We start from the raw sequence: 11,682 nt of genomic DNA, 5'->3' as shown, positions 1-11,682 counted from the left end.
CATCAGTCACTAGTCAGGGTGAGGCCTTGGCTTGCTACTTGTGATCTGTTATCAGTAGCTGCTTTTTTGACCTTAGACACCAAGGTGATTCAGTAAAATGATTTTTTTTCTTATCCAGTTACACCTTTGACCCTTTGAAACCATAGCTCTTAGGAACACATATAAGGTAGAATTTTCAGTCGACTCAAGATGATCTCCAGAAACAGAGCCCTTGAGCAGTAATGCATATACCGAGCTGCCTGTTTCCCTGGTTTGGTTTTCACTGTTTACCTTGGTTACTAGTTCCACGGATACTGTACATTCATTAAATGTTAAAAGGGAAGAGTGTCACTGAAGCTGCGTGCTTAGAAATCAGGATCAGGATTTCTAGATAGAGGGAAAGAGCGACACCTGCTGGTGGAATACCGGTCACGGCATCAAAAGCCGCTTAGCCTACTCTAGAAATGTACTTGGCAGTAGATGCCTTGCGCAGAGGAGAATGGTTTATGTATTTGACTGAAGAGAATATTCGGTTATCCAAAATAATATTTTAGGTTTTTTTGCTGACCATTTATGAGAAAAACCGAACATATTAAGAGTATTTTCTTGAACCAAGGAACACCTTTATAAAGAACATTTGATGTTTAGTACTCTGGTATTAACAGGGCCGGCCCAAGGCAAAATGCCGCCTGGGGCGAATTTTAAAATGCCGCCCCCCCTCCCCCTTATCTACCCTTCCTCTCCCCCCCCCCTGCCGCCGCCCCCCCCCATTGTCTACCCTTCCTCTCCCTCCGTCCCTGCCGCCCCCCCCCCCCCCCTTGTACTTACCTTTCAGCAGTCCTGCGGCGAGTCTCCCTGTTCGGTCTCGGTGCCGGCTATGAGGAAATCTTCCGGCACTCAGCATTACAAGCTGGCACCGAGACCGAACAGGGAGACTCGCCGCAGAGGAGGGAGAGAGGGGCACCGAGCGGGTACTGACAGCTTGGTAAGCGAAAACCACTCGGCGCCCCTTTCTCTCTCTTTCGCTTTAAAAAAAAAAAAAAAAAAAGGGCTTGGGGCGGCAAACTGCCGCCCCTTCAAAGGTGCCGCCTGGAGCGGTTGCCCCACTCGGCTCCATTGTCGGGCCGGCTTTGGGTATTAATATTATTATCTTTTATTTATAGAGCGACAACAATTTACGCAGCGCTTAATACAATACATATATTCAAGGGATATGACAAGACGAGAATTGACAGACTAAGACAAACCGATACTTTAGGTGGAGAGAGCCCTGCTCGCAAGCTTAACAATCTTGAGAGAATGGGGTGACAAACATAAGGCACAGAGAAAAGGTGAGAGGTAATGTGGTGGTTGTATCAATGACAAGGAAGTTCTAGCAGCTAAGATGTTATATGGTTCTCTGAAGAAGTGACTTTTGAGAAGTTTCTTGAATGTTGGGAAGGAGGGTGAAAGCTGAAGCTTCTGTGGAAGTATATTCCAGAGAAATGGGCAGCCCAAGTGAAATCTTGTAGACGGGAAAAGGAAGAGGTGAAAAGTGAGGAGGAGAGCCTTAGCCCATGGGAAGAACATAAGGATCCAGTAGGAGAGTATTTGCTTATGAGGGCAGAAATGTATGGAGGAACAGTGTTATGGAGGGCCTTTTATTTTAGTACCAAGATTTTAAATTTAATTCTAAAGGTAATAGGCAGCGGGTGGGGAAGAGGAGCAATGTGCAAGGAAGATCAGCCTAGCAGCAGCATTTAGGACAGACTGTAGAGCAGAGAGTCCAGAGTCGAGTGGAATGCCAACCAGAAGAGTGTTGCAGAAGTCAAGACAGAATTCCTACAGCTTCACACTGTGTTAAGATCCTTTACCCTTTCCTGGTAAGTTTTATCCTGCAATCCATAAACCATTTTTGTAGCCATTCTCTGAAATTTCTACTAACTATTTATATCCTTCTGGAGATACTTCTCCAGAACTGTGTACAATACTCCAATTGAGGTCTCACCAATGCACTGTACAACAGCTTAAGCACTTCCCTCTTTCTACTGCTAATACCTCTCCCTATACAACCACGCATTCTGCTAGCATTACCTGCTGCTCTATTACATTGTCTACCTACCAATAATTCCTCTGAAATAATTACCCCTAAATCTCTTTCCTCAGATGATGACATTTTCCTTGCACGTATCCACATTAAATGCCAGTTGCCACAGTTCTGAGCATTTTACATAAATCATTTGCCATTTAAAGTATCCCTCCAGGAACATCAACCCTGTTGTGCGTGTATATGTAAGTGTGTGTGGGCATCTGTATGTTTGTGAGTATGGATGTGTAAGTGTATGTGAGGATGTATGTGTAAATATCTGTGTGAACATGGATGTGAGTGTGAGTATAGATGTGTATGTGTCTGTGTGTGAGCATGGATGTGTAAATGTTTGTGTGTAAGCATGGGTGGATAAATGTTTGTGTGTAGCTGCGGGTGTTGGTTTCTATATGTAAGTGTGCATGAGCATGTATGTGTATGTGTAAGTGTGTATTAGCACTGTAGCATATGTAAGTCTGTGCAAATGTGAGTGTGTGTAAAAGTATGCCAGTGCATATGTGAGTTACCCAGTGGGGGGTAAAGGGGCCGATGGGGGTGCCAAATATAGGATCCACTCCTGGTGCCAAATACCCTCGGTACTCCCCTGAATGAATGTACATTTCATGTGCAAAATGAAAGTTATCATCAAATATATAATTACTAATTTTAACAAATTTTTATACATTATTTAGAATTTAAAATTTGTATTCCTTTACTCCATAAAACTATTTTATGTAACCAGTTTGTGTGCTTTACATTCCAAAAGGTAACCAAGCACTTTTACTCAAGGCTTGTGAGCATACAATGGTACAAGTTATACAGGATTAGGGCAGGGGTGATTTGTCCCCACCTGTGATAAACATTGTGTTTGTGAGTGCACTACAGATGATTCATATTTTTTTATTTGATCAATATATTACACTATGATGGTTTTCTGCTTGATTGTATATTTGTGCGATAATGTTTTTGTTTTGATAATGTATCATACTCGAAGAAACAGTTGGAAAAGTGATCTAGAACTTAAGGGTCTTAAAGAGCAACTTGAAAAGAGACATGCCTCTCCAGAATGAAGAAGGTTTCATTGAATACAGAAAGTATAAGCTTAAACGGTGTTGCTGTAATGCCTTGATGTCGAGGCATTCAGCAACACTAATATCGGCAACACTAGCCCCATGTGGCCCCTTCCCGCTGTGTCAACATCCTCCATACATTGTATGAAGGCGGATGCCTGATTTAAAAGAGCTTAGGAGGCGATCAACGATCACCTCCTAAGCTTAAACGGTGTTACTAAAATGCATCGATAGCAAGGCATTCAGCAACACTGGAAACCCACCCCAGGATGTACAAGCACCACTGCAAGAGATTTTGCTTTTTGCAAGATGGCGGCGTCCTTCAAAAAAATAAACAAGTTCTCAAGAGGGTACTTTATTCAGCCATTCAAGTCAATTGAGCTCAGCTTTCTAATTACAATGCGATTAGTAAAACAAATAAACAAAAAAAATAGTAAAAAATAAATAAAAAAATTGGTAACATTTAAAAATAACTATGCAGCGATGCTACCCATCCAGTTACAGCAAAATGTAAATAAAAAGTCCAAAAGTATAAAAAAAAAAGTTTTTTATGAGCAAGTGCATGGAAAGAGTTAAAATACCAAAGAGGTGTCTTAAATAGGCACAAACTGACCAGATAGCAATGCGAGAAAAAAGTCGCCCTTTATCGCCCGAACAACATGACAAACCCATGCATGGGTGGTATCACTGTACCCAGGGGATGTTGCTGAACACATACTGGGGTGTGACAGTGACATATACCAAGAGCTGTAAATACATACTTAAAGTACAATGTGTTTAAAACAAAGACACACAAAAATGACTACTACAATCTTTGACAAAGGCTGGTGGTAAAATTAGTGCATGTAAAGAGTGAAAATAGCACCATTTGAAATACCCTGGGATGTCCAGTTGTCAAAAAAAATGGTTTGATGGGGTTGAATTAGCCAGGTTCAAAGATGTCCCAAATAGAACATGGGAACATGGTTTTTTACCTCCCAAACAATCCAGCAAACTGTACTCAGGAGATGTTGCTGAACACATATTGGAGTGTTGTTTGATAGTGACGTATACCAGGAGCTGTAAATTCATATCTGAAGTAGAATTTGTGTGAAAAAATGTTTTACAATAATTACTACCACAAACTTTGGCAAAAGACCGGTGGTAGAATTCTTGCATGTTAAGGATTAAATATATTTAAAAAATATATGGTTTGATGGGGTAAATATAATCGGTCGGCTTCAAAGATGTTTCAAATAGAACATGGGGTAGAACGACTAAATTTAGAAAAAAAAGCAAAACAATAGTTGTTTTTATTGCCCAAGAATTTCTAAACTCAGGACAAACAGTAGAATCTATTTAGCAGGTTTTATCATTAGCTTTTGTAGATAAGAAAAATATTTTTCAAATAAAAGTGAGGAAAGGTCATTTCTTCTGCAACTTTTCACAATGTTTTATTGTTTTTCTTATAGGAAATTAGATGATATGATCAAAAAATGGTCTCTAAAGAAAGCCCTTCTTGTCCTGAAAAAAACAATATATAACTTGTGTGGGTTCACTAAATAAGTGAGAAGACAATTACAGCTAAACACGAAATTGTTAAAACAGCCTTGGTACCAAAGGGTACAAGAAGAAAAAAACAGCGTGGTTCTTAAGGGGTTAAGGATATCTAAATATGGCACTATATGTCATTGGGGGAAATAACAATATATAATTATTGCGGGTATACTAAAAATATAAGACGGAAATCACGGTTGAACAAGCATATGTCAAAAATGCAAATTAATGTTCCAAGCTTTTAATATACGTAGTTTAATGGGTTAATTTTGCAGTTTCTTAGCTATCCCGCGCCCATGGGGAGGGTAAGAAGGCTGTGAGAAGAGCGCGCCTTGAGATAAAAATTGGGTTTTTAAAACGCCTACAGACAGCAGAGGGGGAAGCGGCTTCAGGTTCGGAACAGCCTTGTGCGCTGGAGGGTGAATAACGCGATTACCGGAAGGGTTTGCAGGGATTGGCTTGTAGTTGGGCAGGCGGGCCGTGAGTTTGGAGCTTGCGCACTGTGAGAAGCGGAGGGGGCGAAACCCTCTCCCTGGAACTGCAATTCTGGCCGGCGAGCAGAGGGAGGGTAGCCAGGATCCCGGAAGCGCCGCTCCGCGCTGGGACTGGCTCCTTCGCAGCCATTTTCTGTCCAACCAAACAGCCGATTCGTGCAGGGAACCAACCAGGGCCGCACTGGAGGTTTGTGCCTGGCTTCGGCCAATGATCGCTAACCGATTCCTCCCTTTAGCTCGAATGAAATGTCCGGACCCGGCAGTATGTGCGCCGCCCGCCAAACAGTACGGAGAGACCGGAGAGGGCTTTCCAAAGGCCTCTCGGACACCCGCCATTCCCGCATTTAGCTATTCCTTTTGTTAGCGCGGCGAGCCCGGGCTGGTGGTGGTTACCGTGTGCTCCTTCCCAGTCTCCGCTATCTTCGGCTGCTATAGGCATTGCCGGTGTTAGCGGGTTTTTTCTTCCCGGGTTTCAGCCATGTCCGAGGAGGGTGTTATATCTGGCGCTTGTTCCTCTAAGTCGGTTTGTGAGTTGAGGAGAGCCCGGGGACTGTGTGCGGCCTGGCTGTGGCTGTACTGTGTTTCCCCCAGCCTTGTATACAATAGCTGGCGGGGGCTGTGTAATGAAGCGGCGGTGCTCACTCGGGGCGTAGGTTTGGATTGGGGGGGGACCTGCTTTGTTACATACATGTGTTCACGTGGGGTGGGATTTGGTGCGGTGTGATCGCTGGAAATTTCCACTCCTGGGGCTGACTTAAGATAGACGTGTATTGTATAACGGGTGGGTTACTCTTACTGAGCCCCCTTCAGCAGTGTAACGGTTAACAGCAGGGGCGCGCTTGTGTGTGTAGGGGTATGTGCGGGATTGTGCCAGATCTCCATTCCTTTCGTGTCCTGATGTGAAATAAATGTGTTATTGTGTTCTAAAACGTTCTTTTTATTGTGTTCTTTCACGTACTGCGCTGCGGATTATGTTGGTGCTGCGGATTCTGATGGCAAGCCAGGGCCCCGCTTTCACCCGGCCCTGGAGCTGAATTCCCAGCCATCTGCTGTCCTTTGTGTGTCAGGGAATGCCTCCCCGCATAGTAAAATTACTCTAATATACACACACTGGGCTGTGCAGTAATAGGGCTCGCTGGTCACGTGATCCTTGTGTATACATTTTTATATTTGCCAAGAATAAACTTTAATCGCAGAATGATTCGTGGCTTGGCGATAAATAATGCGCAGAGAAATCATATTATTCGTGGCACCGGTTGTTCGCTTTTTATAATGTTCTTAGCTTTTGCAGGGCAGCTTCTTCTATTGTTAAGAAATGTCAGAGAGAGAGAGAGAATAACTATACTGGGTTAGAGAGTCTTGGCTGTCTTCTCCAAACCCTTAATCTCTACGAGCTTTGCGGCTGTTGCGTTCACACGCGTTTATCACCGCGGGACACTGTTTATTTGGAAAATATTTTTGTAGGAAGGGTACGTTTTAGATTTCTCACTTTAAAGAGGAAGAAATATGTCTGGCCCTGTAGCAGTTCACGATCACGGGTTCTACCTTACTTTCCATTTCTCTTCGTGTTCCCGGAAATCCGTGGGATTTTAAAGTGGTGTTTATGTTGTTAATACTTGGACCTGAAAGGTGCTATAGCAATGCCAGAGCCATTCAATAAAAGTAGTCCTGTCTCACTTTAAAAGCACGCGTGTATAATAATCACACATTTATGTCGTGCAAAAATATCGCCCCTGATGTTTGTTTTTACCAGCATAGAGCCTTGGTGTTCCTTGGAGCGAGGGGATGACGATGGTGTCTGGTTGATAACATGGTGTGTGTTGGTGGATGTAGACTGTATCGTCGCTGACTGCTATGTCAGCTCATCGGTATTTCTGCTTCTTGACGCTTGCTTGTTTTGACGAGTGGGCACTGACTGCAGCTTTAACATCCAGCCCTGGAGCTCTAGGATTGTGGCGATCCCCGCACATAAAGACGGCATCGTAAGGACCACTGCTCGCTACTGGCATCATTTAAACAAAGTGCTTGTTAAACAGAGCAATATTTGGTGCGCAGAGTTTCACTATTTCTTACACTATAGCATGTATCACGGCATAATGTGCTGGCGTGTGTCTGATGTTAAATTGACTTATTCACAAAAATGAGCGTTACAAATTCAACTCCCTCGGTCACCTATTCATTATGAAGGGCCCAAAGTGGCAGGTTTCCCCAGCAAGAAGGGCCGAGCTGGCCATGCATATAATTCAATGGGTGATTTAGCTATACATTATACCGGGCCAACCAAGCTCTTCCTGGAGCAGAAGCCCACTGGGAATGGCGCTTCATAACGTATCGTGAATTAAAGAAGCCGAAACGCAACTCCAGCAAAGTCACTTGTGAATGAACACAATCATAACAAAATATAGATGCTGAGTTACATAACCCTATATTCTCCCTTGAACCAGTGTTTGATTGAGCAGCTTTTACGATTTCGCCATAAGGAGTACAGTTCACACATTCTACACAAGGAAGCTGAATATATGCTCTGTTCCCTTCCAGAAATAGTGCTATAATCATTTAAAATGTCCTTGTCTTCATGTTTTGTGTGGAACATCATATGTTGGTGCCATAAAAATTCAAATAGTTTATGTGATTAAACCTTTAGCTTTAAAAATAAAATGACAGATCTAGGGAGATCTATTTGCCTAAAAACATACCTTGGTGACCCATGCACTCTAGCCAAAGCTAAATGCACATTAAAAAAATAAAGAACTCATTTTTTTTTAAAAAAAGAAGCTGCAGCTCCTGAGCTGGAGTACCGCACTCCCACCCTCTATGGTTCCCTCTAGTGGCTTTTACACCACTAATTGGCTGTTTAAACTAGCCAATCTGTGGCAGCTAAGCACTCCCCGGACAATTAATAGAAGTGCCTTCTGTCATTAGAAGACCCCACCCCCCCCCCAGAACCCTTGCCAAGCCAGCATTGGAGCTTGGTGGTGAGTTTACCATGTGTACCCACGCCCAGGAGCTGAGGGGTGGAAAGGGGCAAAAGCAGATGGAGAATGAAGTAGATTCCCTTTACTCATTTGCGATCTATACTGCACCCAAGCTCAAAAATAAGCTTTCTGAATATCCTATGTATGCTTAAATTCCCTCACTAGATTCGCCTCTACCACTTCTGCTGTGAGGCTGTTCTATGATCGTTTTAGTTAATTCACACTCTTATGTTTACATTCAGCCTCCATTGGTGCAGTGACATTCTTTTGACTACCTGTTTGCATAGTATTCTAGAAATTGTCTTCAGAGAGAAGTGTGGTCTGCGGGATTAACCCCTGATAACACACGATAAGGTGCCTTGTGTAGAAAGTGAGGTGGTAGGTATTTCATTGCTCTTGAAAATAGTTGCCCCATATCTTTTCACTTTGTATTTCTAGATGGACGGGGATAACGCTACCACAGATCCTTCCCAGTTAGGCATCTCCGGGGACTACATTAGCGGCAGCCATTACGTAATACAACCCCATGATGGTAAGTGCAGCGCTAAACAAAGTATGGCGTGACGCTTATTTTTAGACTGGTTGCCCGGTTAAAGCCAGGCTTGTAAATGCCAGGAATATTTGATGTTCTTGGTTGTGTGCGATATACTCTCCAATGACACGATGTGTGCGGCTCATTTAAAGCCCTGTGTTATCTCTCTGACAGATTTGGGTGACCGGGTAACTTGGTATGTCGTCTCATTGTTTACAAATGGAAGAGCTCGTTAACAACGTTTTGATTCTGAAATGTAGTAGATGGATATACCGCACGAATGCTTAAATTTAAAGTGCCAATCCATGGCGTAGCCTGAGAATACCCATTTCATATGCCGATCTGGGCTTTTGGGCACTGCAGTATCTGCACGCTTATTTATACTGTATAATACTGATTTAACTTTTCTGTGCAACTGTAAATGTGTTTCAGGGGACACAGAAGACAGTTTAAATGATCCAGATGAGACAAACGGATCGAAGGAGAGCTTCAGAGAGCAAGATATTTACCTTCCCATCGCCAATGTGGCCAGGATAATGAAAAATGCCATACCGCAGACAGGAAAAGTAATGTCTACCGATTGCACTTTTGTTAGCTTAGTTTTTCCCCTTCAGCCAATACTTCTGTCATAGGAGGAGGTGCGGAGATTTAGCCTGTCATATTTGTGAATGGAACCTAGAAGTGAGCCAGAACCCATTCACCAATTATTCTAGCCATACATCTGTTTATCTGCACAAATTCCCCCATCCCTGTATGTTTGTGATTAAATGCTAAATTCTGTGATAACGCAGTGAGAATAATGTAAAATACATCCATCAGTTCCATTGATACAAGATAGTTGACCAGTGTTTACTGTCTAGGTGGAATTTTGTTTAAACACGTTTTTGATGTTATGAACAATACCAAGTGTTAGCCTTCCTAATCGGCTTGATTTACATATTTGTTACAGATCGCTAAAGATGCCAAGGAATGTGTTCAGGAATGTGTAAGTGAATTTATAAGCTTTATAACATCCGAAGCTAGCGAGAGATGTCATCAAGAGAAGCGAAAGACTATCAACGGAGAAGACATCTTATTTGCCATGTCCACTTTAGGGTTTGATAGCTACGTGGAGCCGCTGAAACTCTATCTCCAGAAATTCAGAGAGGTTGGTATTGTTCTCATTGCTTTTTTGTTGCTCCCTCTATAATTTTAAATTCTGTACATCATTCTTCCATTTTTTTGAAGGCAAAGATGTCTTACTTGAGAATGAACTCTTTCAGCTTAAGAATTCATTTTATATGAGACTATATTATGGAGTCAAAAACCCATCCATCTTTTTGGGGTTCTTGGTGCAGGGTTTTCATAGAAAAAGTAATTTTACTACAGGTGCTATATTCAGGATAGCTTAATGCCTGTGCCATGCCAATCTGTTTTCTGTTTCTCCTATTAAAGGCAATGAAAGGTGAGAAGGGGATTGGTGGTGCTGTCACAGCAGGAGATGGCCTTGGCGAGGAGCTCACAGAGGAAGCATTCAGTAAGTATATTTACAGCGGGGACATATACATGGTTCCATACGCTAAACAGAGCCGTGGGCATATATAGCATTGCATCAGGATTCATGATGATCCAGAGATGGAATACAAATTTACTGGTGTATTACTGATAAAACACCAGAGAAAAGAAGCTGAGAACTGTTCGTTTCAGATCGGTATAAAATGAGTCAGTTGTTGGAATCCTCTGAAAGAGTGTAGATACAGGTATTCTACAAAGAGCTCAGAGGAAAAACAACTAAATTGTGAATGGTTTGCACGATACAAAAAGCAGGAAAGACTAACATATCTCAATAAGTAGACTATAGAGGAGCGCACGGGAATGTTACAGAAGCACAAAAACAATGGGAATCGATAATGTACAAAAGAGGAGAAAACGTCATAGTTCAGGGGTCAGAAGCATACATGTGATGTAGGGAAGTTTCATTTTCCTGAGTGGCTGGTAGATAAAGAAGTGGTAAAGGTTGATATAGTGAGCGGATGTAAACATGGGTTTGATGCTTTTACTGTAGATGAAAAGCAGATTAAACGGGATGAACGTTTTTTTGTTTATCTGCTGTTTGTGTGCTAGAATCCAAAATCCACAACTGAATTATCAGCCTAGATTTATGGTCCTTTTCTGCATGATTCAGATACATTGTCTTAATCCAAGCTGCTTTTTGTGTTTTTATATTTACAGCCAGCCAATTACCAGCGGGATTAATAACTACAGATGGCCAACAGCAAAATGTTATGGTTTATACAACATCTTATCAACAGGTAAAAAGAACTCACTAGTTGTGGATTGGCAGATCTGACCAGTTCTGCAGAACTGTGTATGTATAGTGTGTTTGTATATACCGGAAATGCATGCCATGGCATTATTTATTTTCTTTCTGTATTGACTTAATTGTAATGTCTTGAATACTGTATAAGGTATGCCGTTTAACATTGGCAAAATCCTGGCTTTACCTCCTTTTTTGTTCCAATAAACTTTGTTTACCTGCATGGCTGGAGACTGTCAATGTCACTCGTAATATTTTTGGTGACTTTTCCTGCTTAATCACCACACTGAGCTCATTCTTTCTAGTTCCTCCACAGACTTTCATTAGTCATTGGCCAGATGAGTGATTACGACAGAGCAATGCTATTGTTTACCACAAGGCAGTATGATAAGAAGTCTTTGTTAAGTAGATTGGCCTAAGATAATAGAGCTAGAGCACATACAAAAGGCTATGCAGCGGCCGGAAATAAATAATTATGTAAGAGCTCGAGCTGTAAAAGTAAATCCAGTGTTATTTTTAACCTGACTTAACATATTATCATCTCTTACATTTGTGATCTCTATCCACAGATATCTGGAGTTCAACAAATCCAGTTCTCCTGATCTAGAAGAGAATGTAATGTCTGCAAACAAGAGTCAGGAAGAGAGCTTATACATATTTGATGGCAATATTTGATTGCAGTTGCGTGAATGTTTTTCTTCTACGTTCTATTTAATGTTTTTTTTTTTTTTTTTT

The 11,682-nt window shown here is 41.9% G+C and overlaps 1 protein-coding gene across 3 annotated transcripts; it reads left to right on the top strand.

Moving 5' to 3' along the window:
* The first annotated feature begins 8,557 nt into the window (after nucleotides 1-8,557).
* LOC149299742 (nuclear transcription factor Y subunit beta-like) lies at nucleotides 8,558-11,549 on the top strand. Of its 3 annotated transcripts, none has more exons than XM_089486083.1 (6): nucleotides 8,558-8,651; nucleotides 9,084-9,217; nucleotides 9,601-9,798; nucleotides 10,086-10,167; nucleotides 10,863-10,942; nucleotides 11,517-11,549. In XM_089486083.1, the coding sequence occupies exons 1-6, from the start codon at nucleotides 8,558-8,560 to the stop codon at nucleotides 11,547-11,549; spliced, it is 621 nt and encodes a 206-aa protein (XP_089342209.1). The 3 variants fall into 3 exon arrangements, with proteins under 3 accessions (XP_089342209.1, XP_089342208.1, XP_089342210.1); XM_089486082.1 differs by having other exon boundaries at nucleotides 10,086-10,171; nucleotides 10,867-10,942; XM_089486084.1 differs by lacking the exon at nucleotides 9,601-9,798 and having other exon boundaries at nucleotides 10,086-10,171; nucleotides 10,867-10,942.
* Nucleotides 11,550-11,682: the final 133 nt, after the last annotated feature.

This window comes from Sceloporus occidentalis, unplaced genomic scaffold (assembly GCF_023333645.1).
Source record: "Sceloporus occidentalis isolate IW3139 unplaced genomic scaffold, rSceOcc1.0.p SCAF_28, whole genome shotgun sequence".
Lineage (NCBI taxonomy): Eukaryota > Metazoa > Chordata > Lepidosauria > Squamata > Phrynosomatidae > Sceloporus > Sceloporus occidentalis.
This window is presented reverse-complemented; position numbering and strand designations above follow the sequence as displayed.